This window comes from Peromyscus eremicus, chromosome 1 (assembly GCF_949786415.1).
Source record: "Peromyscus eremicus chromosome 1, PerEre_H2_v1, whole genome shotgun sequence".
Taxonomy (NCBI): domain Eukaryota; kingdom Metazoa; phylum Chordata; class Mammalia; order Rodentia; family Cricetidae; genus Peromyscus; species Peromyscus eremicus.
The window spans coordinates 103120878-103143993 of NC_081416.1; the positions used below are offsets into that span (position 1 = coordinate 103120878).

Sequence of the window (23116 nt, forward strand, 5' to 3'; positions counted from 1 at the left end):
CGTGAACACATTTCCCGCCCCACCCCCAGACCTCACAAGATAAATACATGTTACAATTTTTTTTTGAAAACAGAATAAATTAATAACTTAAGTGATTAGGCACCAACAATGATTTGAAAAATTAAATGTCAATCTTAAATGGTAACAAGACACGAATGTAAGACTAGGCTGCTTCTACTTCATTTTCTCTTCCCAACAAATAGTGACAATACTGTGTGAAATGATTCTAAGTTTCAAGACACAAGTAACCAACAGATTACACAAGAACACACACCACCAGATACCATGACAGCACAAATCACCACCAGGCGCCCTGTCAAGTCTGGCTGCTCCTGCTGGGCCCAGGCCCCAAATCTGGCAAGCCCAGAAAGATGGCCCTCTAAGGTTAGCCTGCTTCCCCATACTTACAGCCAAAGGCCCAACTGGAAAGGAGGAGCTACTTCCCTCATGGCCTGCAAAACTCAGTTGTAGGGAGGGGAGGGAGCCATGGCTTGGACTCTAGCCACTGGAAGATAGATGGCCCAAAGGCAGACTGGACACAAACCCACGTTCCAGTAACTTCAGAATGGTTGTGCTTCTGTTCTGGGAATGGGGCCGATTTTCGTGGAGCCAAATATAGCCATCAGAAAAATACAGATAGGGAAGGATGGAGTTGACTAGCTAATGTGCTGTGTGCTGCCTGTCCCCAGTGACCCAGACCTTCAAAGGATCCCTCAGGGTCTCCTTACAGCAACAGAGCATCACTGTGACCATCCCATTTCACAGACTGGCAAGTCTCAAGGAGATGCCATCTCCTTTCTTAACTGTTCCTCCTCAACTTTAACCTTGCAGGGTGGATCTGGAAGAGTTGCTGCAGGACAGGTGCTTGTGGGAGCTATGCTAGCAAAGAGGCGATGAGTGTTCTGGGGTCTCATTCCTTGACAGCCACCAGGGGAGGTGAACTTTGACCCATGGGTAGGCCAAAGGATTTTTTTTTTTTTTTTAAATGGAATTGGCTTTTCCTATTTGGGGGTTGGAGGATGGGTTAAGAGTCTGGGAATTTTGAGTCAGAGTTCAGCTTTCCAAAGGTTGGAACCAGAGCAAGACTAACTAGACTTGAACACCTCAGTGTTGATAAAGGGCAGCCAGTTCCACCCACATGGCATACTCCACTCAAAGAATGCACTCTGGGGTGGCTGCTGAGACCATGATACCTGGACCTGCTATGAACCCCAGCAGTATCAGTCAAAAGCTTAGCCACATGGGAGCCCCGGGACTCAAGAGTCTTAAAGGGTGCCACAAGGATGGGCAAAGCCAGCCAAGTACCCTGTAACCCTGTTCAGTGCAACCAGCCACAGCCCCATTTCACTCCAGGTGACAGCACACACTTCTGAGGCTGGCTTCCTATCTTCAAACATCTTCTGTTCTCAAAGCTCAGGCTTCCACCACCCTGCTCCTCCAGGGACCCATCCCTGCCTACCCTTTCTGCCTAACTCACTCTGCTCCCTCCTCGATGCCTCCCCTCCCTGTGGCCCAGTCTCCCTTAGCACCTCCTCTTCCTCTGTACTTGTAAGTAAGTAGTCTTTATCTTCTGCTTTTCTCACTGATTGCCACCTCCAGTTAGGGACAAGGTATGATTCATCTGTAGCACAGAGCTTGGCCACCATTACTAAATTAAATGACCCATCCTAATGTGAGAAGAGGGTCTATTACTGAGGGACTCCTAGTTAGGACTCTCTAGAGGAGAAAGGTGGTGTGCCTTTAGCTGCTGAAAGGTCCTGGTTTTAGAGGACAACGGTCTGTTCATTTAAGACAAAATAAAATGCTGGTTTGCCCTATTTTCTCTGAAATGCTTGACGATTCGGTTAACAACTTTCCACACAAACACATTCCGATCTCCCTGCCGTGTCTTAGCCTTAGGTGATGACGCCATGGGAGGAGAGGGATAATCTCTCCTGCAGCTGAGGACAGCAGAGAGAAGAGCTGAGAAAAAGACCTGGCCTGGCCCTCGGTCAAGGGTGTCTGTCAGGCACAAGCCGTTACCCAGATCCTCATGTGTTGCCTAGATTTGATCAAGTATGGCTCCTCCCCCTTCTGCTTCCTGCTGCACTCCTGCATGTGGCCTTGGGCTCTCCATCAGGCCCTCTGCACACCTCCCCACCTGCTACAACCTGCCTCCCAGCCCTTAAGTCATCTCTGCACCCTCGTACCTCCTAGAAACCTGCGTCCTGTGCCATCGCCGCCGCCGCTGCAGCCCGTGCTGCTCTGTGCCTAGCACACTCCTCCTGTCCCAGGGTCCCCCTGCCTCCCAGCCCCTGCATCACCCCTACTCTTTCCTGCTCTGTCTCATCTCTCCATCAGGGCCAGGGAAGAGCACTGCCTGTTCCAGGTGGCAGACTCCTTTATCCTCAGGGTTTGTCACCTCAAGCCCTGTTCCTTGTTGTTCCTGGTTGCCTGTCTTTACCAGTTTTCCTTCCTGCTGCCCTTCATCCTTTGCCTCCCAGTCTACAGCAGCGGGTCCCCATGGCCTGATAATTGGGTATCACCTTGCAGGTGACCAGCTACCCTTCTGTTCCTGGGAACCTAATTTCTTTGTCACTCAAGGCAACTTCTGACCTTCATTATCAACCTTTCTTCTTGTGGCACCTTGCCTTTCCCTTGCCCCAAACAGCAGGGGTGTGAAAGCCCATGTCTACTTTAGTCTGCTGGTCCTCGGCTCCCTGGGTTACCATCCTCGAGGGATGGAGAAGCAGCCCTGAGGTAGAGGGTAGAGAGCGGTGAGCAGACATGAGGCATGAACCTGGCTCAGAGCCTCAGCCCTCCCTCTAAGAGTCCAAGCAGCAGACAAAAGGGTCCAGAGCAGGAGGCTTTTTTGGCAACAGCTCCTAACTAAGGTGGTGGAGGCACAGCTAGTAGTATTGACAGAAGTCATAGGTGGACCCCAAGTGGCAGAGGAGTGTCTCCATCAGGCCCTTGCCTCGAAGGGGGAAGGGTCAGGGTCCCTGATGTCGAGTGCTTTAAAGGCTGAAAGTGGTACAGAGGAGAGGAGGGGTGGGGAGGGGTGGAGAAGGTGACAAAGAAGAGCCAGCTCTGAGCAGCTGCCTCATGGCCCTTGAGCTGCCTTGGCCGCCCCCTTTATCACAGCTTGGCACCCTTGGAAGGTTCTGAGGACTGCCGCACATCTGTCCACTCCTGCATGGTGTTCTGCAGGGCCTGGGTCTTCTCTTTATCCACTTGGACATAGTCTACCTTCTCATCCGATGTGACAGATGATGTGGATGGCTGAGGGGACAAAAGGAATGACTGAGTTACCTATAAGGCTGTCACTTTGAATGGCCTCAAGGTCTTGTCTGTGCTGAACGTGAACTTCAAAGTAAAATCATATGTTGGGGGCGCTAAGCCTGCTGGCACCTGCTTCCCAGCTTTCAGGATAACCCCACCACACCTGGGCCTTGCTACTGGTTCAGGCCTTCACTAATGCTTCCTTCCATCTTCCTTTGGCCACACTTCCAAGCAAAGTATTCCCATGAAAAGGGAGAAGCACCAGGCCTTAGAGCCATGCTGAGGGGAACTGTGTTGAGGTGGACTTCCTCCTTGCTGCCTGGGCTGAGAGTAGTTCTTGGCAAGGCTTTCCCAGGCCTTGCAGTCCCTCCCACGGGATATTGTGTCTTCATCAGGGCTCATCCAGTTTTGTTGTTGTTGTTGTTTGTGTTTTTATTTTTAAGGCTAGGGAGACAGGAGCTCCATGTCTTGGATTGTTCACTGAATCTCTGTAATCCTGAGCAAGGAGACTGATGACAGTCAATAGACTGCGGGGACTGGTGCCCGGCAACCCCAGTTAAAGTGCAGTGAGTCATATACAATGTCTCTGGAATGGGTCCCCTAATCCCCAGCTCCCCCAGCCCCCCAGCCCCCAGGTACCTTGCGGTGAGGGCTCGGGGAGCCTGGCTGGAAGTCCAGGGCTAGGTAATCCACACTGCCAGCACTCTTCTTTGGAGCTGGGCTGTTGGTGCCACTGGGAACAGGGGATGCAGACACTGGGTTTTGCTACGACAGAGAGTAAAACTGGGTGAGTTTAGCAGTCAAATCATCACCTTGAAAAACCTATGGGAACAAGAGCTCTTCTACTGTGTCCTGCACTGAGCCATGCATGTGACTTTTCTCAGTCTCATGTAAGTCTACGCTGCAGACCTGGGAGGTGGAGATCACTACTGTTCAAAGCACTAAAGGCTGAAGACGAAGGCTCAGGAAGTACAGCCGGTCACCTGTACTTACACAGCTGGTGTGTGATGGGAGCTACGGATTTTTTTCTTTAAAAGATGATTTAAAAAAAAACAAACAAACTTTTTCTGTGCATTGATATTTTGCCTGCATGTCTGTCTGTGTGAGGGTGTCAGATCCCCTGGAATTGGAGTTACAGTTATGAGCTGCCATGTGGGTGCTGGGAATTGAACCCAGGTCCTCTGGAAGAGGCTCTTACCCACTGAGCCATCTCTCCAGCTCCCAGCGATGTTTTCTGACTACCCATGTGCCTGGCTGCCTCCCTTTAGAGAGGCTCAGGGCAATTCTTAGGTACTGTCTCTCCTGGAAGGCCCAGCTTCAGTTTGCAGGTCCCTGATAAGCAACTTTCTCCCGCACTTGGTGATGCAGAGTTTCCTATCACATCTGGCCACAAGCAGCTGGAGCCCTCTGCTCTACAGGGACCTGAACAAGTCACCTTGTTTCTGGGTGACAGGCCTTCATTTCTTCAGCCATTCTTCATGTGAGAGGTTCTAGGCTGTTTATATCTGAACCGTGCCTGAGGTCTGATTGTAGTAAGAAGTGATAGTCCCATTTTAATGATTGATCTGTTCTCTGAATCTCTGTAGCCTTGCAGCTGTGCCCTTGTCTGTGACCTCAGAGAGGAACCATAGCATGCTGTGTGTGTATTTCTACTACTGCCACCACCACAGGGAGTTATACACCTGCATGTCTCTCCAAGGGCACCAATCATGATGTCATCTGAATTACATCAGTGACAGAGACAGGCCACCAAGGGTCTTTAAGAGACAGACCTCCATGGGGACAAAGCTGTGTCTTTCTAATGGCCGAAAACAACTGTTGTTTGACATTCATCTGTCCAGGAAGGGTCTGCAGCAGGAGGCTAACTTCATCCAGGGCAAGGCAGCCATGGCCTGAGCAGGGAAGAACTGGGAGGCTGGCCAGTGAGTGCTTGAGGACTCACCATAGGGACGTAGTTCTCCTCGCTGTCTCCCGAGTCTGTGCTGGTGATGCTTTGTGTGGAGATGGGGCGGCAGTACTGGGAGGAGCTGGAGTTAGAGGTGTGGCTGTTGGACAGAGAACAGAGTGAACCCAGAGGAGCGACAGTTCTTAAACCCCAGACCCAGGCCACCAGAGCTTCCCACTTCCATTTTCAGACTGAGATCTAATATAGGGAGATTTTAAATCTTTTCTCCTTCACAGATCAAGAAAACAATCCCAATAGACTGAGACAGATTAATAAAACAGAAGAAGATTGGCATCTGGAAAGACCCACCCTGAATGTGTGGAGTGCCAGCCAACCAGGACAGGCATGCTTTTTCTTCTGGGCTGCCATGTCCTCCTCTCCACTATGATGATTCTGCCTTGCCACAGGCCTCAGATGAGCCAAGTGACCATAGACTGAAACCACGAACCAAAATAAATCTCTCCCCCTCTTGAACTGTTTACACATCATGTTTTGTAACAAAACTCGGAAACCGAACAAAGCCCCTGATATGCATGAGCATCAAAATCCTGGTGTCCCGACCCCCAGGCCAGCTATCACTCAATTCTGACACCAAGATCCTGCTTCTACACACACTCACTTGACCCTGGACCAAGACTTGGTGACAGGTGACTTGAAGGGGAGCTCATCGATGACAGTGTTGTTTCTCAGGTCCAGGGGTGTTGGCTTTGCTACAGTTGGAACAGAGTTCAGGAATTAGTGGCTACACTACATGGACACATACTAGATGTATCACACAAGCACATTTTCAAAGGCCATCAGTTTTATACAGGGGATCTGGTTTCAGGATTCCCAGAGATATCACACTCCAGATACTCCAGTCCACATCTTCACATTCTAAAGCATGTGAGGGTGTCAGATCCCCTGGAATTGGAGTTATAGTTATGAGCTGCCATGTGGGTGCTGGGAATTGAACCCAGGTCCTCTGGAAGAGGCTCTTACCCACTGAGCCATCTCTCCAGCTCCCAGGGATGTTTTCTGACTACCCATGTGCCTGGCTGCCTCCCTTTAGGAGGCTCAGGGCAATTCTTAGGTACTGTCTCTCCTGGAAGGCCCAGCTTCAGTTTGCAGGTCCCTGATAAGCAACTTTCTCCCACACTTGGTGATGCAGAGTTTCATCATGTGTCCTTTCCACTTTATCTATAGGAATCAGACTTGCAGAATCCAAAATGGGACTCAATGGGTTTAAGAACAGGGATTCTCCCCAGGTTTGTGACTTCTTATAAAATCAAAGACTGTACTCAGAACAGAGACAGTCGCTGTGACTACTATGGTTGATTTTAGACAGTGTTGTGAAAGTCAGTGATGAGTAACTAGCGTAGGACCTTTAAGCCTCAACTTCACACGTTCAGAGTCCTAGTCGGCCAGACCCATGGGCTACATCTCTGCCCAACTTCCATCTCTTCCCTTTGAATACCTGCTGCTTGGCTAAGGCCAGCAGAAATCCAGTTTGGACATTTTCTTGACCTTCTTTCAGGTCATGGATCTACTACTGCACACCTGCGGTAGACTACATGACACATTCTAGAGGCTTTCCTTTTGAACAAATCTGAAGTCTGGATTTGCATTGTTTGTACACAGTCACACACCCCTAAGTCCACTATACACCAGATCTCTAAGCAAATGCTTTCTAGAGACAGAATGGGGCCAAGAGTGGACTCACCTTTCCGGTCAGGCTTGAGGTTGCGGTTGACTGGGGGTGGCTGGATCTCACTTCCTCGGCTGGGACCTCTATGAATAGGAAGGGCTGTGGATGGGTAGCCAAGCGGGTCAAAGTGATGGGGCCCTGGGCTCATGGGGATGTAGACACTTTGGGAATTGTCCCCTGCTCGTTCCATAGCCAGCAGGGTAGAAGAACCTGGGTTCATGGGCACATAGTTGTCATCAGAGCTGGCACTGTCTGATCGACCCACAATGGTCTTCCCTGGCTAAAAGAAAAAAAAAAGAGTAAAAGACATGCTTGTAACTAGTGAAAAGAAGTAAGGCGAGACTCTCCTGGTTGGTTAGCTGCATGTTGAAGCAACAAAAATGCCCTTGGGAAGACCAAATAAGGAGTATAGTGGGAATGGAAGAGAAATGAGCTCCGCAAGTTCCTTCTTGTTTTCATGACCTCTTGGGAGCCATCTATGACTTGTAATAAGACTTAAGTACAAAACTCTGTGGCTACTCAAGCCCATGGCTAGGAGTATTTGGGTTCCAGATGCCTGGCTAAGGCAGAAGGTAGTCCAGGCTAGAAACGACTCAGGATTCACCACTGGTAAGTCAATCTAGACCCTCACCAGGGCTCTCAAAGGTGAGGCTTGCCAGCTACACTTGTCCTGTCTATCATCCCAGGCACCTGGGTCATAGCAAGTTGTAGGTAGAGCCGTCCCAGGCCTGTATAAATAGTGCAGCAGCCCTAACTACAGCCATTCTCCAGCTCCCGCCTCATGGCACAGCAGAGCACATCTGCCTGCACCGATTCTTCTTCACTGTCTTTCCAGTGGGCTTGTACCTAAGCCCTCATCAGCTTGCTTTCAACCTGGACAGCCCATTCCAGAGGCAGCCTGGGATCCTCATGGAAGCTGTCATCTGTCATCACCTCTGCTGTGTTCCTACTCGGCATACCTGGTGAGCAGGGCTGTTGCCTTAGAGGACTCTCTACTTTGGAGTGTGTCTGCTGCACAGTACTCCAGTCTGTCTTAGGACCATTTTCACTTACCAGAAACACCTCCCTAGGATGTTGGACTTTGACAAGTAGGCAGATCCTAAGGGAAATGTCATCGTTCTTCGGGTGATGTGCTTTGAGTTACATGGGGTGTGGCTTCTTCTCTACCCTGACTAGGCCAGGGGGCCCTGATCAAATTCCACCTCCCAGGAAAGGATTAACACTCTCACTCACAGATTCAGCAGACCAACTGGCACTCTCTCCGCCTCGTGTTGGGTACTCATAGGTCTCACAGGAAGAAGCTGTGATGAAGGAAGGAAGATGGTTTATACTCATACTGTCCCCCAGGTCGACTCTCCCTGTCCCTGCCCAGTATGGCCATTCAACTGAGAGTCCCAAAGGTACTGCTGTGTCTTCAAGGGACAGGGTATTGCTTGCTACTCACCCCTCTTGATCACAAGCTCTGCTTAATTCTCAGATCTGTTGCAGTGTGGGTTTCTGCAGAGAGTCTCCTGACCTCAGCCCTCAGTTCTTCTCATACCTCCCGCTAGACCCATTCTCACCTCTGGGAATACTTTAGGAATGGCACTTAGGCTAATTACATATGTTCGTTTTTTTCCTTCCAGTAGGAAGTGAGCTTTGAAAGGCAGGGGCGTGCTGTGTATGTGTTACACAGTTCCAAAGCACAGGTGACTGCTCAGCTAGCCTGACTGACTGCAGAGTTCGAAAGGGGAGGCCTGGCCCCAGAGGCCCGAGCTCATCTGTGCTGCTGCACAGCAGGGGGATGAGAAGGCTGTGCAAGCTCTAACGAGAGCTCACTGAACAGAGGGCATGTGCAGAGTTAGAATTCATCTGGGACAGGTGAGGACAGAACTTAGGGGCCTCAAGTCAAAGTTCAGACTACAGCCGCAGATTCTGCTATGACATGAAAATACCCTGAAGATAATTTTGTATTATTTTCTTTGAGTACACATAGGTTTGGCTCCAAAAGTCTGCCTATCTTCTAAACTTGTTTTTACATCTTTGGCTTTAGTTTTAAATAAACACAATAGTTTTATTTGAACCTTCAAAACCAAAATATCAACAACTCTAAGGCAGAGTCTGCTACACTTCTGCCATGGTGGGTCTCATACTGACAGCTGGGTAGAGGATCATCTGCTAAGGAGATGCATAGAAGATGTCTTAGCGTGTGTCACTGAACTAAGTGGTCCTTAGGTTGATCTTGGCCTGGGGTGACCAAGGGCTCACAATACATCGAGAATGCCTGGTCTACCTCCCTGGCCCTCTGGTCTCAGCCAGGGATTACACTGACCTCGGTGGAGTCGGCTGTTGTCCATTGCGGGGAGGGTATTGCGCCTGGGGATAGTAGCAGCTACAGATCTACTATTTTCGCTGATTGGAGGTCTTTGCTGAGGGCTGCCCCACCGAGGTGTTTCTGCCTGACTTGGCTTGGGGGGGCGGGGTGGGGGAGCTATGGCTGAGTCTCCAGGAGGGGCCATTGTCATGGCATTGTGGTTTTTGTCCAGTGTGAATGTTCTAGGGATCTGGTAGGCTGAGAGAGGGGTGGTTGGAACATCCATATTGTCCACTAGAAGGTCTCCAAACTCCCGACACAGGGTGTTGCTGGGTGTCTTGAAGGTGTACACATCCTCATTATCTGTCTCGGACCCTGTGAGGCTGCCCTTGGTGTGGCCATGTGAAGCCAGGCTACGGGGGAGGTCGTAAGTACTGTCTTTGAATTCTGTATTGTGTCGGCTTGGCTTGGGAAGGCTATAGAAGCCATGGACTTGACCACTGACTCCATTGACACAGTGTCCATTGCCCTGGGCAAGTTTCTGCATGGCTGTATCACTCTTCTGCCGGGTGCCCTGAGAGAAGCTGGCACTCCTAAAAGAGAAAAGAGAAGGGGACAGTGAGAAGATGACAGAGGCTGTTCAAAGCCTTATGCAGCTAGTTGGTGCAGGAACCCTGAGGAGTCAGACAGCCCAAGGTTTACCTAGTTCCTACCACATGCTAACCTGTGATCTTGAGATTGCTACTTTCGGCATCTCCAAAACAGTGATTAAAACCATACTATGAAGATTATTTAGGAAGTCAACTCTAGTGTATCTAGCATGTATATGTTCTTGCAATGTTAACCTTTGTGAACCTCCTGACTCCTGTGGCTGTCCTTAGCAGGGCACAGGGTCATTCCTGGGCCCCAGAGACATAACTAGCCCAGTCACACTGCCAGTCTGCTCACTGTTTGATCTACCACAGAACACACATGAGTAAGTACAAAAGCTATGGAACAGTGGCAAGTTGTGGGAGAAAACAGCAAGTCATTTACTCTCTGAGTTTTACTTTTTTCTTTTTAAAGTGAAGTCAGATCATGGGCACTGATGCTTGCATTTTAAAGAATTAATTTAAATGTAAGCTATAGGCTTATCTACCAGGAATCATGGTTTGTTGGGAGGAATCTGGTTCTTTCCAGAAATCTAAAAATATGTAGGTAAAATGAGTTCTAATTGGGAACTATATTCAGGGTAGAAAATGGTATTATTTTATTATTTTAAATGATGGTTGTGGGAAATAAGGTAGGCAGTAAAGAAAGGAATGATTAAGAGGGCAGTTTATGTTAGGTCCTAGCATTGCTACTGACACACCCTGTGAACATCATCACGATGTTCTCCCAGATGTGACCTAGTAGGTCTCAATGATGTCTGAGGGTCCACTTGGATCAGAGGCTCTAGAAGCCTTTCACTTCCTAAGAGTGGCTGTTAAACTGGGTTCTGCCTAAGTACTTTGGTAAACTGGAGGGTGAGGTCTGAACAGCGGGGAGCCAGGTCTGCTTTTCTATCTCTATGACGACCCTTCAGAGGATTTCATCTGAGTGGGGAGAAAAAGGGGTCAACCCCTTCAGCACTAATTCTCAGTCTTTTGTCTATCAGAGGCATCTTTAAAAACCTAGTGACAAGCTCTGGGAGCTCTTCTCAGAGTAAGGTACAGGTACATACTCAGACCTGTGCATTCTCATGGGTCACTGGCAGACCAACTGCTTTCCCTTAGCTCCCTCGCTGGGAACTTGTTAGAGATGTGGCCACCAGGTGGTGGTAGAAAATAGCACCCAGAAGTTTAGACAGATGAAGGGAACCAGATGTGCTGGCCAGGTTCCCCTTAACTTTGGCCATTGGTGGCTAGAGGTACTGTTTCAGTCCCCAAATATTTACCAGCCTTTCTCCCTAGGATTCTGTGTTCTTTCTCCCGTTCCAATCAATTCCAAACATATAACCCAGCCAACAGCAGGGCCCAGGATAGATGAACATCAGAGCTGAGGCAAGAGAATCAATGGCAGGTACAGAGTGTGTTCATATTTGTCTTTGGTGCTTTTTATTTTATTATTGGTTTTGAATTTCCAACCCTCTGCCAGATGTCCTCATTGATTTGTTCCTTTGACAAACACTGGCTGATGTCCTCCTTCCTGTCTAGGCTAGACACAATGGACACAGGGATGCCACCTGCTGTGTGCTTGGAAATCACAGGAGGTGCCACCCCTGCAAATCACTACAGTCAAGTTTGAGTCTGCCCGGTGGTGGGGTAGAGTGTCAGGAAGGCTTTTTCACAGACATCACATCTGAGTGAGGCTGGAAAGAAAAGCAGCAAGACAAAATAAAGGCATTCCAGTTTGAGGCCAAACATGTCTGACACAACTTGGCAAGTTTAAAGACCTACATGCTGCTCAGGCTGGAGGAAGCATGCAGAAGGTAAGGCAGACAGAAGATACTGCATGATCTCACTGGAATGGAATCCAAATCACTTATCTCATAGAAGCAGGGTGGCTACCATTATACACAATAAAATGACACAATGGTATCTGTCAATTTAAAAAGTTTGGTGTGTGTGTGTGTGTGTGTGTGTGTGTGTGTGTGTGTGTGTGTATATATATACACCTATATAAATCTGGCAGTCCAGGAAGACTCTGAAGCAGCGGCAGAACATCACTGCAGTAACAATGAACATATTCCAGAATGGGCTCGTCACCTTGTCACCTTCCTTCTTTAAATCTCTTTCTGCCTTGACTCTCCGGTCTTGGGAAACCAGAATTGAGGAGTCACCCATACTGATTTCTAAGATTTTATGCAATCCACTCCAACTCAGTTCCTTCTGATTTTTCTTCCCTGATCAATGAGAGGGCTAACAACCGATCTCCTTCCTTACCTCCCAGAACCCTCTAGTTATCTGCATCCTGCTGATACTTTCCCAGACTTCCCATCCAAATGCCATCAGTATAGTCTTAATGACTTAGGACTTTAGGTTTATTTCAGCTTTTCTCTCTGATACTCTGGAATGCACTAGTCAAATTTACTATATATACTAGACCCCACCTGCTTCTGCCTCCCAAGTGCTGGGATTACAGGCAAGTGCCACCATGCTCAGATGACCTTTTCTTCTTATAAGACAGGTTCTTACTCTGTAGTCTGTACTAGCCTCTAATTCACGATCTTCTTGTCCCAGTCTTCTGGGTGTTGTGATTACATATGTGATTACATGACTGCATACATATCTCCATACCAGACTGGAAAGCCTCTAACTTCAACCTGGTAAGGTAAAGGTTCCTCAAAATTGGCACAGATGACTTACTCCTTAAAGCCATTTCTATACTTCTGAGTATAATCATCACTTGCTTAATACTATTCTTGGGGCAGATATGATGTTATTAGTATTATGCCTTATTGTTGCTTGTCCCTTCTACCAGACTGTGACTTCCTTGAAAAAAAGTGTGTCATAATTATTCTCCTCTGTATCCAGATTACCATTTGTCACATAGAAACTAATCAGTGTAAATGGATGAAGAGCAGGTGCAGGATTACATCAACTTGTGAGTAAAGAAACTGTGGTGCTGCCATGCTTTTCCCTGAACTTGGCCCACCTTGATTTTCCTGGAACTAGTTCTGTAGACCAGGCTGGCCTTGAACTCACAGAGATTCACCTGCCTCCCTAGTGCTGGGATTAAAGGTGTGTGCTACCACCACCTGGCTTAGTTTTTTTTTTCTCATTTTTTTTTTTTAAATAGTGTAGAAGACCAAACCAGGGCTGTGTACATGTTAGTTAGGCAAATGTCCTACTCTGAGCTATATCCTTGGCCAAAACCCTTCTCTTTAGAATCCATTAAGTTATGTTCCATGTTTCTCTGCCCCAGAATTCTCCTCTATAGTGCACAGAATGCCTCATTCACTCCCGAACACAGCCCCTTGTCTATATTCCAGCCCCGGCCTTGTATTACTCATGTCTCTTGGGAATGGTCTCTAATACAACAGAATCATTCTCTTTACAAAAGCAAAGATGCTTCCCAGCTTCTGCTTTCCCTGGGAGCCCTTCTTCCGCTTCCCCAGTACTCTGGGCTTCTATCATAACACTTAACTTACACTGCCATGTGTCCATTATCTGTGCCTGTGTCTTTCTGCCAAACCATGCACTACTGAAGGCACTGGCCTGGTGGACTGCAGATAATACTGTAGCAGGGTGAGGGGATCACTCATTGCTTCAACATCCAGGCAAAAGGAGTTGAATAAACTAATCCCCCTGTTCTGTATCCCTACTCAAACGATGAGAGGATCAACAGGAAGAAATACAAGTACTCAGAACCCCTATAGCTTGTCCTACTTTCATGTAACTCTTTCCCATGACATCTTAAGATGCTTCTGTGGATGGAGTCCTGGGACTGATAGGTTTGGTGAGAGCCTCTCCTGCTCATTCCTGACTGCTGACTGCTGCAGGCGCTAAATGGCAAATGGGGCTACCACACCCTTCTTGCATTTATGCTTTGGTCTTAATATCTCTTTGACTTTTAGAAATGGTTTATTAATTTTTCTAGCCACATAATTCACATTCCTTTTATACATTTTCAAATAATCTCATGACTCATTCTGTCCTATGATTTCCCTTTTTTTTTCTACTCTACTAGACTCTAAGTATATTAATGATGGAGGGACCAACTTGATTTTTAATTAATTTCTCTCTTTTTTTTTGAGACAGGGTTTCTCTATGTAGCCATGGTTGTCTTAGAACTTGCTTTGTAGACCAGGCTGGCCATGAACTCAGTGATCTGCCTGCCTCTGCCTCCTGAGTGCTGAGATTAAAGGTGTACGCTTCCATGCCTGGTTTGAGTATATTTCTCATTTAAAGGAAACTTAATTATGTAAATTAATTATGTAAGTGCTTGTAAAAAGATTAACTACCATTTAGCATTTTATGATTGTTCATCACTGGCAAATTTTTTTTTGCCTGACTTCTATTTTTTTTTAATTAAGAAATTTTCCATTCATCCTACATATCAGTCACAGATTCCTCTGTCCTCCCTCCTCCCACTCCTCAGGCCCCCCAACCCACCCCACATTCCCACCTCCTCCAAGGCAAGGTCTCCCATGGGGAGTCAGCAGAGCCTGGCACATTCAGTTGAGGCAGATCTAAGCCCCTCCTCCCTGTGCCAAGGCTGTGCAAAGTGTTTCACCATAGGCCCTAGGCTCCAAAAGCCGGCTCATGCACTAGGGACAGGTCCTGATCCCACTGCCTGGGATCCCCCCAGACAGTTCAAGCTAAACAACTGTCTCACTTATTCAGAGGGCCTAGTCCAGTACCATGGGGGCTCCTCAGCTATTGGTCCACAGTTCATGCATCACTGGTAATTTTAAGAAGTTACTTAGACCATCTTTCAGTACCAATCCCAAATGAGCCCCTTCTACGAGGAAAGAAAACTGTGTCACGATCTGTGAAAAATGAGATGATCTTTGGGGAGGAGATACAGCTCAGTTGGTAGAGTACTTGTTTTCCATGAATGCCTGTACTCTGCATTCAGCAGGTAGAGGCTAAAGGATCAGGAGTTCAAGCTAATCCCTGGCTACATCATAAATTTAAGGGCAGCCTGGGATATGAGATCTTGCTGAGACGGGGGAGAAAGGAAGGAAGAAAAAGAAAGTGGGAAGATCAATTAATCAATCAAACAATCTATCTTTGAATCTGGAACCATTATGGCTACAATTTTGAGCACATATTTTCTCTAAAATGAGAAAGCAATGTTACACTTGTGAAGCTAAATGAATTATTTATGATGTATGTATGATTATGTATGATGCCTTTGGTTAATCAAAACAACTGGCTGAAGGAGTCAAGGATGCCTTGGAAAAGATCTTGGAAACTCACCAGCATGTCGACTTTACCTTTTACCCCCCCATTTCTCTCTCACATTCTGCTTCTGGGCCAGTGATATTGGAATCTTATCACTTGAAATTTACCCCTTCACTTTCAACAGAATTATGGCCTCTCGTGGTTATGTGATCTGCCTCAATGTATCACCTCTTGCAGGCCTTAACAGCATCTTTGAAACAGAAGATAGACACCAGCTAGAATCTGTAGTAATGCCCCCAAGACTAGTGGGCAAAAATAAATTCAGGGAAACCAGTTTGTCTGCACAGACAAAAGAGTTCTGTCTTAACACAGCCAGTTCAAAACTGTTTCCTTGGCAATAGATGCTGTTCTGGATAGTTATTTATTTTAGCTCAGAGGAAGACCTAGATTTTGAAAACTTGCTATTTCAGCAGAAATATATATTGCCTAGTAGTTGACAGAAGGATAGAAGCTATTACTACAGTAAAGAGTGACAAATAATGCATACTTTTATTTCCAGGAGATGCCAAACTTATAGCTTTATGACAGGGGACCTCACAATTTTTTTTAAAAAAGGGCATAGATACAAAGCTGGCATTACTAACTTAGTGATTTATTTATTATTCTCTTTCATAGTCCTGACTCAAAAGTAACTTTAAGGATTAAGAATTTTGGTGATCATGCAAGCCAAGTAATGTAAAAGCGCTCTTTAAATGGCAAACATCATTCCTCCTTCTGGAGCAGCTAGTGTGTCATACCACACTAGTATGTGCCCTAACTATAGTAGGATGAAAGTCTGTTCACATCCTGACCAGCATTCTACAGAGTTAGACATCTGGAGATCAAGCAGAACTAATTTTTTTTTTCTTGGAGACAGGGTTTTGTTATGTAGCTGAGGCTGGCCTGGAACTTTTAATCTCCATGCCTCAGCTCCCTAAATCCTGGGATCATAGGTATATACCACAATGCCTGGTGTCACTGAGACATTAATTTGCATTTCCTAAATGATTGTACATCTGTTTGTGTACTTATTGGCCTTTCCTAAAAAGATGTATTATTTTATAAATGAAGTATACCTGTGCAAATCCTTGCTCATCAAGGAAAAATGAGTTGTGTTGGGTATGGTGGCACATGCCTATAATTCCAGCATTACGAAGCTGAGGCAGAAGGATTTAGCAAGAAATGTAGACTGGAGCAGGAGGGGTAAATGTGTATATATAGACAATCAGTAGCAAGTATCACCAAGAGACTTAACCAAGCAGAAGAGAGAAGTTGGAGATAGAGGAGATGATCAAAGAAATACAACACTCAGGATTACTATAGAATAAATAAATACATAAATAAGCAATGTCCAAGAACTCTGAGATGTGATCAAGAGATCATATCTAAGACTCTGTGGGGGAATTGAAGAAAAACTAAGGTACAGAAAGCCTATTCAATGAAATTATAGCTGAAAAATTTACAAATTTATGGAAAGAAATGGACATCAAACATAAGAGTCATTTAGAGCCCCAAATAGATCTGTCTAGAGATGAAATCCTCCCAGTGCATCTAGCCACAAAGTAAAATATGCAAAACAAAGAAGCACTATTAAAAGCTGTATGAAAAAAACACCAGCTCACAAAAGCAAACATGTAAGAACAACATTAGACTTTTGAACAGAGACCCCAAACAGCCAGGAAAGCATGGAATGATGTATTTCAAGCCTTGAAAGTAAATAACTCAACCAAAATTGCTATATCCAGCATAGTTTAACTTTAAAATCCACAGAGAAATCAAGGCAGTTAAAGACAACCACAAACTAAAGCAATTCATGACCACTGGGCCAGTACTGCAGAAGACAACTGAAAGGGTCTTAAACACAGAGGGAGAAGAAAGACAGTCTCATCTATGAGACCATATGAAAGAACAAAGTTCACGAGAAGAACAGAGGGACAAAGGCAAGCTAGGAAAGAACTGTGTCTCACTCAGCAAACCCGTCAAACCCTAGCACAAATGGGAGACAGAAAAGAACAAACAATAATCCAGCCAACCAATCAGGAAAACGAGGAACAAAATTGTAGGGCCCCTCTTAATAATAATACTGTAAATGGCCTAATTCTACAATTAAAAGACACACACAGGGTCTCTTCCCACGGCCTCGGGACAGCATGGCGCCGCAGAAAGACAAGAAGCCTAAGAAGTCAACCTGGAGGTTTCATTTGGACCTTACTCATCCAGTAGAAGATGGAATTTTTGATTCTGGAAATTTTGAACAGTTTCTACGGGAGAAGGTTAAAGTCAATGGAAAAACTGGAAATCTTGGGAATGTTGTTCACATTGAACGATTGAAGAATAAAATCACAGTTGTTTCTGAGAAACAGTTCTCTAAAAGGTATTTGAAGTATCTTACCAAGAAATACCTTAAGAAGAATAACCTCCGTGATTGGCTTCGTGTGGTTGCATCTGACAAGGAGACTTATGAACTTCGTTATTTCCAGATTAGTCAAGATGAAGATGGGTCAGAATCTGAGGACTAGTTGGCTTTTGTAGACTTAAAAAAAACCTAAAATTGGATTTTGTCAGCAAATAAAAATCACTGTACACTTAAAAAAAAAAAAAAGACACACACAGTAGCTGCCTAGATTATAACAACATCCAGGGCTGGGTAGACAGCTCAGCGGGTGAAGTTCTTGCTGCACAAACTGAGAACTTGAGTTGGATCTCCAGAACCCACATAAAACTGGACACAGTAACATTCCACAATCCCAAGAAGAAACTATGCCAAATGAAGTGGAAGGAGAGATATACACCCAAAGTTGTCCTGTGACTTACACATACTTGTGTGCACACACATACACTCTCCTGAAACATACATGTGCCTGCATTGACACATATAAACTAGATATTAACAGCAAGAAAAATTAAAAAAAACTATAAAAACACAAAGATTCAACACTATATTTGTGAATGACCCATGAGTTATTGAAAAAAATCAGGGAAGAAATGTGAAAGTTCCTAGAATCAAATGAAAATGAAAACATACCTTACCAGAGCCTTAAGGACATAGAAAAAGTATTTCTAAGAGGGAAGCTTATAGCTAGGAGTGTTTCATTAAAAAATTTAAAAGGTCTTAAATAAACCATCTAGTGTCGGACCTCAAGGTCCTATAAAAACCAGAACAATCCAAACTCAGAAGCAGTAGACATGAAGAGATAATAAAGATCAGGGCAGGAATTACCAAAAGAGCAACACAAAACATTAATGAAACAAAGTTGGTTCTCAGAAAACAAAACAAAACAAAACAAAACACAATATTGACAAACCATTAGTCTTATCAACCAAAAGGAATAGAGAAGCCCCAATTTAATAAAATTAGAGGCAAGAAAGGAGACATTTAAATAAGATACTAATGAAATACAAAGCCTCATCAGGAACAGTTTGAAAATCTGTATTCTAGGAGGCAGAGACAGGCAGATTCCTTAAGAATTTGAGGCCAGTCTGGTCTACTTAGTGAGTTTCATGCTAGCCCAGGCTACACAGTGACAGCCTGTCTTAAAATAAAAGACAAAAAAAGTCAAATAAAGGAAAATCTATATATTTGGCTGGGCATGGGCATGGTGACTCATTCTTGTAATCCTACAGTTCAGAGGTGGAGGCCTGTTTTGGCTACATAGCAAGGTTGAGGTCTGTCTGGTACACATGAGACATTGATCTCTGAAAAACAAATCAAACAAAATATTCTAAAACTGAGAAAATCTGCAAGAAATAGATAAATTTTTAGACATAGATGACTTGCAAAATAAAATGAAGAGGATATAGACAGTTGAAGCCGATCTGTAACAAGTAATCAGTGGGAGCAGTGATAAAGAGTCTCCCAACAAAACCAAAGCTAGTTCTACCAGATCTTTAAAGACGTTCTAACACCAGTGCTCCTTGAATTAGTCTATGAAACAGAAGGAGAAGGGGCATAACCAAGCTCTATTGAGTTTGGATTAAAGATGATACCAAAGCCAGAAAAGAAAATAACAAAAACCTATTGACTGGTTTCTCTGATGAACACAGATGCAAACATTATCAATAAAGAACTTGCACATCAATTTCAGCAACACATTGAAATGATCATGACCAAGTTGGTTTCATTTCAAAGATACAAGGATGGCCCAACATACCCAAATCAATAAATTTCATATAGCACATATAAATCACATGATAATCTCAATGGGTACAGGAAAGGCCTTAGACAAAGTTCATCAGCCCTTGAGGATAACGCCCTGAAGACATTAAAAATAAAATGAACATGCTAACATAATAAAGATTATATATGACAAACCTACAGCTAGCATTATATATACTAAAGGGAAAAAACAAGTATGCTTTAAAAATCAGGAGTAGGACAAGTGTGTTCATTGTCTCTTACTCAGTATCATTCTTGAAGGCTTAGCTGGATCAATAAGGCCAGAGAAAGAAGTAAAAGGGAAACAAACAGAAAAGGAAGAAATAAAATTATTTCTATTTGCAAATGGTAAGAGCCTATACCCTAAAAGACCCTAATGATTCTACCAGCTAATTAGATCTGGTAAACACTTTCAGCAAAGACCAGGATACAAAAATCATTCAAAATTCAGTACCTTTCCTATATACTAAAATGAACTTTTAAGAATGTAATCAGGAAAAAACACAACAACTGATCAAAGAAACAAACCCAGGAATAAATGTAACCAGGGCAGCAGCAATAGTGCATGGTTGCCTTGACAAACCCTTATAGCCATTCCTAAGGGCAGACAAACATGAATGTGAAATGGAGATACTCGCCTTGTCTCCTCATCTTCCCACCCCTCAGAAGGATCATTTGCTTTTTAGTTCAAGGACAGTTCTGAGCATCTTGGTCATACCCGCTTAAAGTCACAGTCACTAACAGAGGAGGGGAGTCTTGAGTGAAAAGTAGGATGGGGACTGAAGCCTAGGAGAGGCTGGACTGTGTCCTGCACGTTCCAGAGGCATAGGATTTTGTAATTGCACCGTCTCCTCTGAAATGGCTACTTTCCATTGTCTCAGCTGCTCAACCTTTCTCCAGAGACAAAACCTTGCTTGTTTCCTCTGAAACCCACTATAGCAGCCTTATTTATGCAGATGGTCATGGTAAAGTGCAGACAGATTGGGATGCCATGTCCAAACTCTTTCAGGACGGATGGTGATGCACCACCAATGAGAATTCATATTTGAATGGTACCCTGATGGGCAACTGGAACCAGGAACAACACATCCTAAAGAACACTGCAAAACCTTCACTCTTGCCTTCCCAGCTTGAATAGTACTTCAAAACAACATATAATACAAGGTACAACAGCAAAAAGTATCCTTCAATTCGTAGACTTATGTGGAAGCCTCATTGGTTCCCTAGACATTATTCTGAGCTGGATCCTCTTCACAGAGGAGCCATAGAAAAGTCAACTTATATGAATAATAATTCAAAGTCTCAAATAAGGCATTACTCTGGGTGTGCATATGATCCAAACCAACTCCAGAGTCCAGGAATCTGAGAAAAAGAAACTTCATTTTCTGGAATAGAATGTGGAAAGGGATACATTCTAAGCAGAACTGAAACTTAGCTCACTAAAAATGCTTCCTTTCTGAATAAGTAAATCAGAATGCACACACAATAAGATAAAAATAAATAAATAAATGTAACTGAGGAAACCAAAGACCTCTGCAATAAAAACTTTAATGGAGAATGAAATTGAAGACAACACCTGAAAATGGGAAGACATTTCATGCTCATGAATTAGCAGAATAAATGAAATGAAAATGGCTACATCTACAGATTTAATGCAATTCCCATCAAAATTGAAATGATATTCTTTAAAGAACTAGAAACACAATTCTAAAATTCATATGGAAACACCCACATATATACCCATATACCCTCAAAGCAATCCTAGTGGACACTGGTCATATTCTTGAACTTGGAGGAATTTTTTCAGCTTTCTCCCAGTCAGCATAATGTTGGCGATGAGTCTGTCATACATGGCTTTTTTTTTTTTATTGATTGAGCTATTGCTTTTTTTTAAAAGATTTATTTATTTATTCCATATACAGAAGAGGGTGCCAGATCTCATTACAGATGGTTGTGAGCCACCATGTGGGTGCTGGGAATTGAACTCAGGACCTCTGGAAGAGCAGTCGGTGTTCTTAACCTCTGAGCCATCTCTCCAGCCCATAAGTAGCTTTTAAAATACCATCATATATAAGCCTTCTGTTTTCAATTTGTTAAAGCTTTTTATCATAAGTTTCTGAATTTCATCCAATCTTTCATGAATCTGTTTTGGTTTTTACCTTCCATTTTGCTGACATTGTGTATTGTGTTTATTGTTTTGTAAACCATCATTGCATTTGCATCCTTGGGATGAGATAATTTTGATCATGGTGAATAATCTCTTTTTAAAAAATTATTACACTCATTCAATTACATATGTGGTGTGAGTGTGTGTGTATGTTTTGGCACAGTTATTCCATAACATGTTTGTGGAGGTCAGAAGACAATCTGCAGGAGTTGATTTTCTCTTTCTACCATGTGGAGCCCAGGGATTAAACTTGTCAGGTTTGGCAGCAAGTACCTTTACCTGCTAAGGTATATTACTATCTCTTGAAAAAAAAAACTTTGAAAGACAGAGAATAATGTGTGTGTGCATGTGTGTGTGTAGGGGGAGGGAATGATTTTTTGATGTGATATTGAATTTGATTTGCTGGTATTCTGTGGAGAAGTTTTATATTAAGTTCATAAGACATTGATCTGCAGCTTTATTTCTTTTTCTTTCCTGGTCATGTTTGGTTTTGGTAACAGGACAATTCTGGGCTCATAGAATAAATTAATATGGAAGAGTCCCTTTATGATCCCTTGAATAAGTGGAGAAGAATCAGCATTAATTCTTATTTAAAGGTTTCACAAAATTCAAGAGTGAATCCATCTGGTCCTAGGTGTTTGTTTTTTTTTTCTCTACTTGTATGGTATTGATTATAAAAGCTTCCATTTCAACTCTAATTTTTTTTTTCTTTCAAGACGGGGTTTCTCAGTGTAACAGCCCTGGAACTTGTTTTGTAGACTAGGCTTAACTTTAATTTTGTTTGCATATTTTCTTTTTTCTCCTTGGTCAGTCTACCTAAAGGACTGTAGTTTTATTTAGCTTGTCAAAAACCAATTCTTTATTTCATGATCTTCTGTGGCTTTTTTCCTTTATTCTGTGTTACAGTCTGGTGTGAAATGGCTCTATAGGCTTTTGTGTTTAATACTTGGTCCCCAAATGGCGGTTCTATTTTGGAAGAGTGTGGGTCCTAACTGAAAGAAGTAAATTAGTGGTGTGCGGGCAGGCCTTGAGTGTGGTCAAATCGACTTCTGGCTCCGTCTGCTTGTCTCCTGACCCACTGAGATGTGAATAACAAGTTATGCCATATGCTTCCACAGCTAAGGACAGGGCTGCCCTACCATGCCTTCCCTGCCATCATAGATCATATCCTTAGAACTTCTCAGAGCTCTAGGGTTTTATATTTGAGACTTTGTCCATAATTGTGAGTTGTATTCATAGAGGCATAGTTTGACACGGTTTATGCTCTCAGTGGAACTGGAATTCCTAAAATGTCCTTCAAAGTTCCTACACTGCTTCTAAAATTCACCATTACTTCCTCTAGTATGCATTTTTAAAACCATTATCAAAACATTTAAAGCCCTTTAAGGATATCTCCCAAATCTACATTGATTTTGTTCCTATATTCTGAATTTTCTTAGCTATGGTTCAACATTTTTACAGCTTGTTCCCAAGTCTAGGCATTTCTAACTACATGGTGAACATCTTGGGTCACATGTTATAGGGACTTCATAGGTAAAGTCAGAGACATTGAATCTCTTTTTTTACAGTTTAATATTCTTTTAGATTTCTTCTTCTTATTGCTATTATCATTAGATAATCTGCAACAGAGTTTGTTATGTAGTACAGACCGATCTAAAATTTGCCATGAAACACAGGGTGGCCTTGATCATCCTGTCTCAGCTTCCTGAATGTTGGCAGTACAGGCAGTGTTACCATGCCCGGCTTGTTCAAGTGTTT

General features: G+C 44.0%; 2 protein-coding genes and 1 pseudogene across 5 annotated transcripts in view; 2 read left to right on the forward strand and 1 right to left on the reverse strand.

Moving 5' to 3' along the window:
• Nucleotides 1-2234: 2234 nt before the first annotated feature.
• Nucleotides 2235-23116, reverse strand: part of Gab2 (GRB2 associated binding protein 2) — a 155609-nt gene continuing 134727 nt past the window's right edge. For 2 of the 4 annotated variants that reach the window (XM_059271162.1, XM_059271169.1), the window contains exons 4-10: nucleotides 9205-9779; nucleotides 8127-8194; nucleotides 6909-7173; nucleotides 5826-5916; nucleotides 5204-5306; nucleotides 3901-4026; nucleotides 2235-3261 (exon numbers count right to left, since the gene is read on the reverse strand). In XM_059271162.1, the coding sequence (XP_059127145.1) occupies nucleotides 3118-3261; nucleotides 3901-4026; nucleotides 5204-5306; nucleotides 5826-5916; nucleotides 6909-7173; nucleotides 8127-8194; nucleotides 9205-9779 (1372 nt within the window). In that variant the 3' untranslated portion in view covers nucleotides 2235-3117. Of the gene's footprint in view, nucleotides 3262-3900; nucleotides 4027-5203; nucleotides 5307-5825; nucleotides 5917-6908; nucleotides 7174-8126; nucleotides 8196-9204; nucleotides 9780-23116 lie in introns of all 4 variants that reach the window. The other 2 variants (XM_059271176.1, XM_059271185.1) reach the window with 2 other exon arrangements.
• LOC131917396 (large ribosomal subunit protein eL22-like 1) lies at nucleotides 17165-17629 on the forward strand. Its single transcript, XM_059271199.1, has one exon. The coding sequence runs from the start codon at nucleotides 17186-17188 to the stop codon at nucleotides 17552-17554; it is 369 nt and encodes a 122-aa protein (XP_059127182.1). The 5' UTR covers nucleotides 17165-17185; the 3' UTR covers nucleotides 17555-17629.
• LOC131895242 (cilia- and flagella-associated protein 68-like) lies at nucleotides 20050-20557 on the forward strand (annotated as a pseudogene).

Coding starts and splice junctions, on each gene's coding strand:
- LOC131917396 (XM_059271199.1), top strand. CDS start 17,186: ATGGCGCCGCAGAAAGACAAGAAGCCTAAGAAGTCAACCTGGAGGTTT.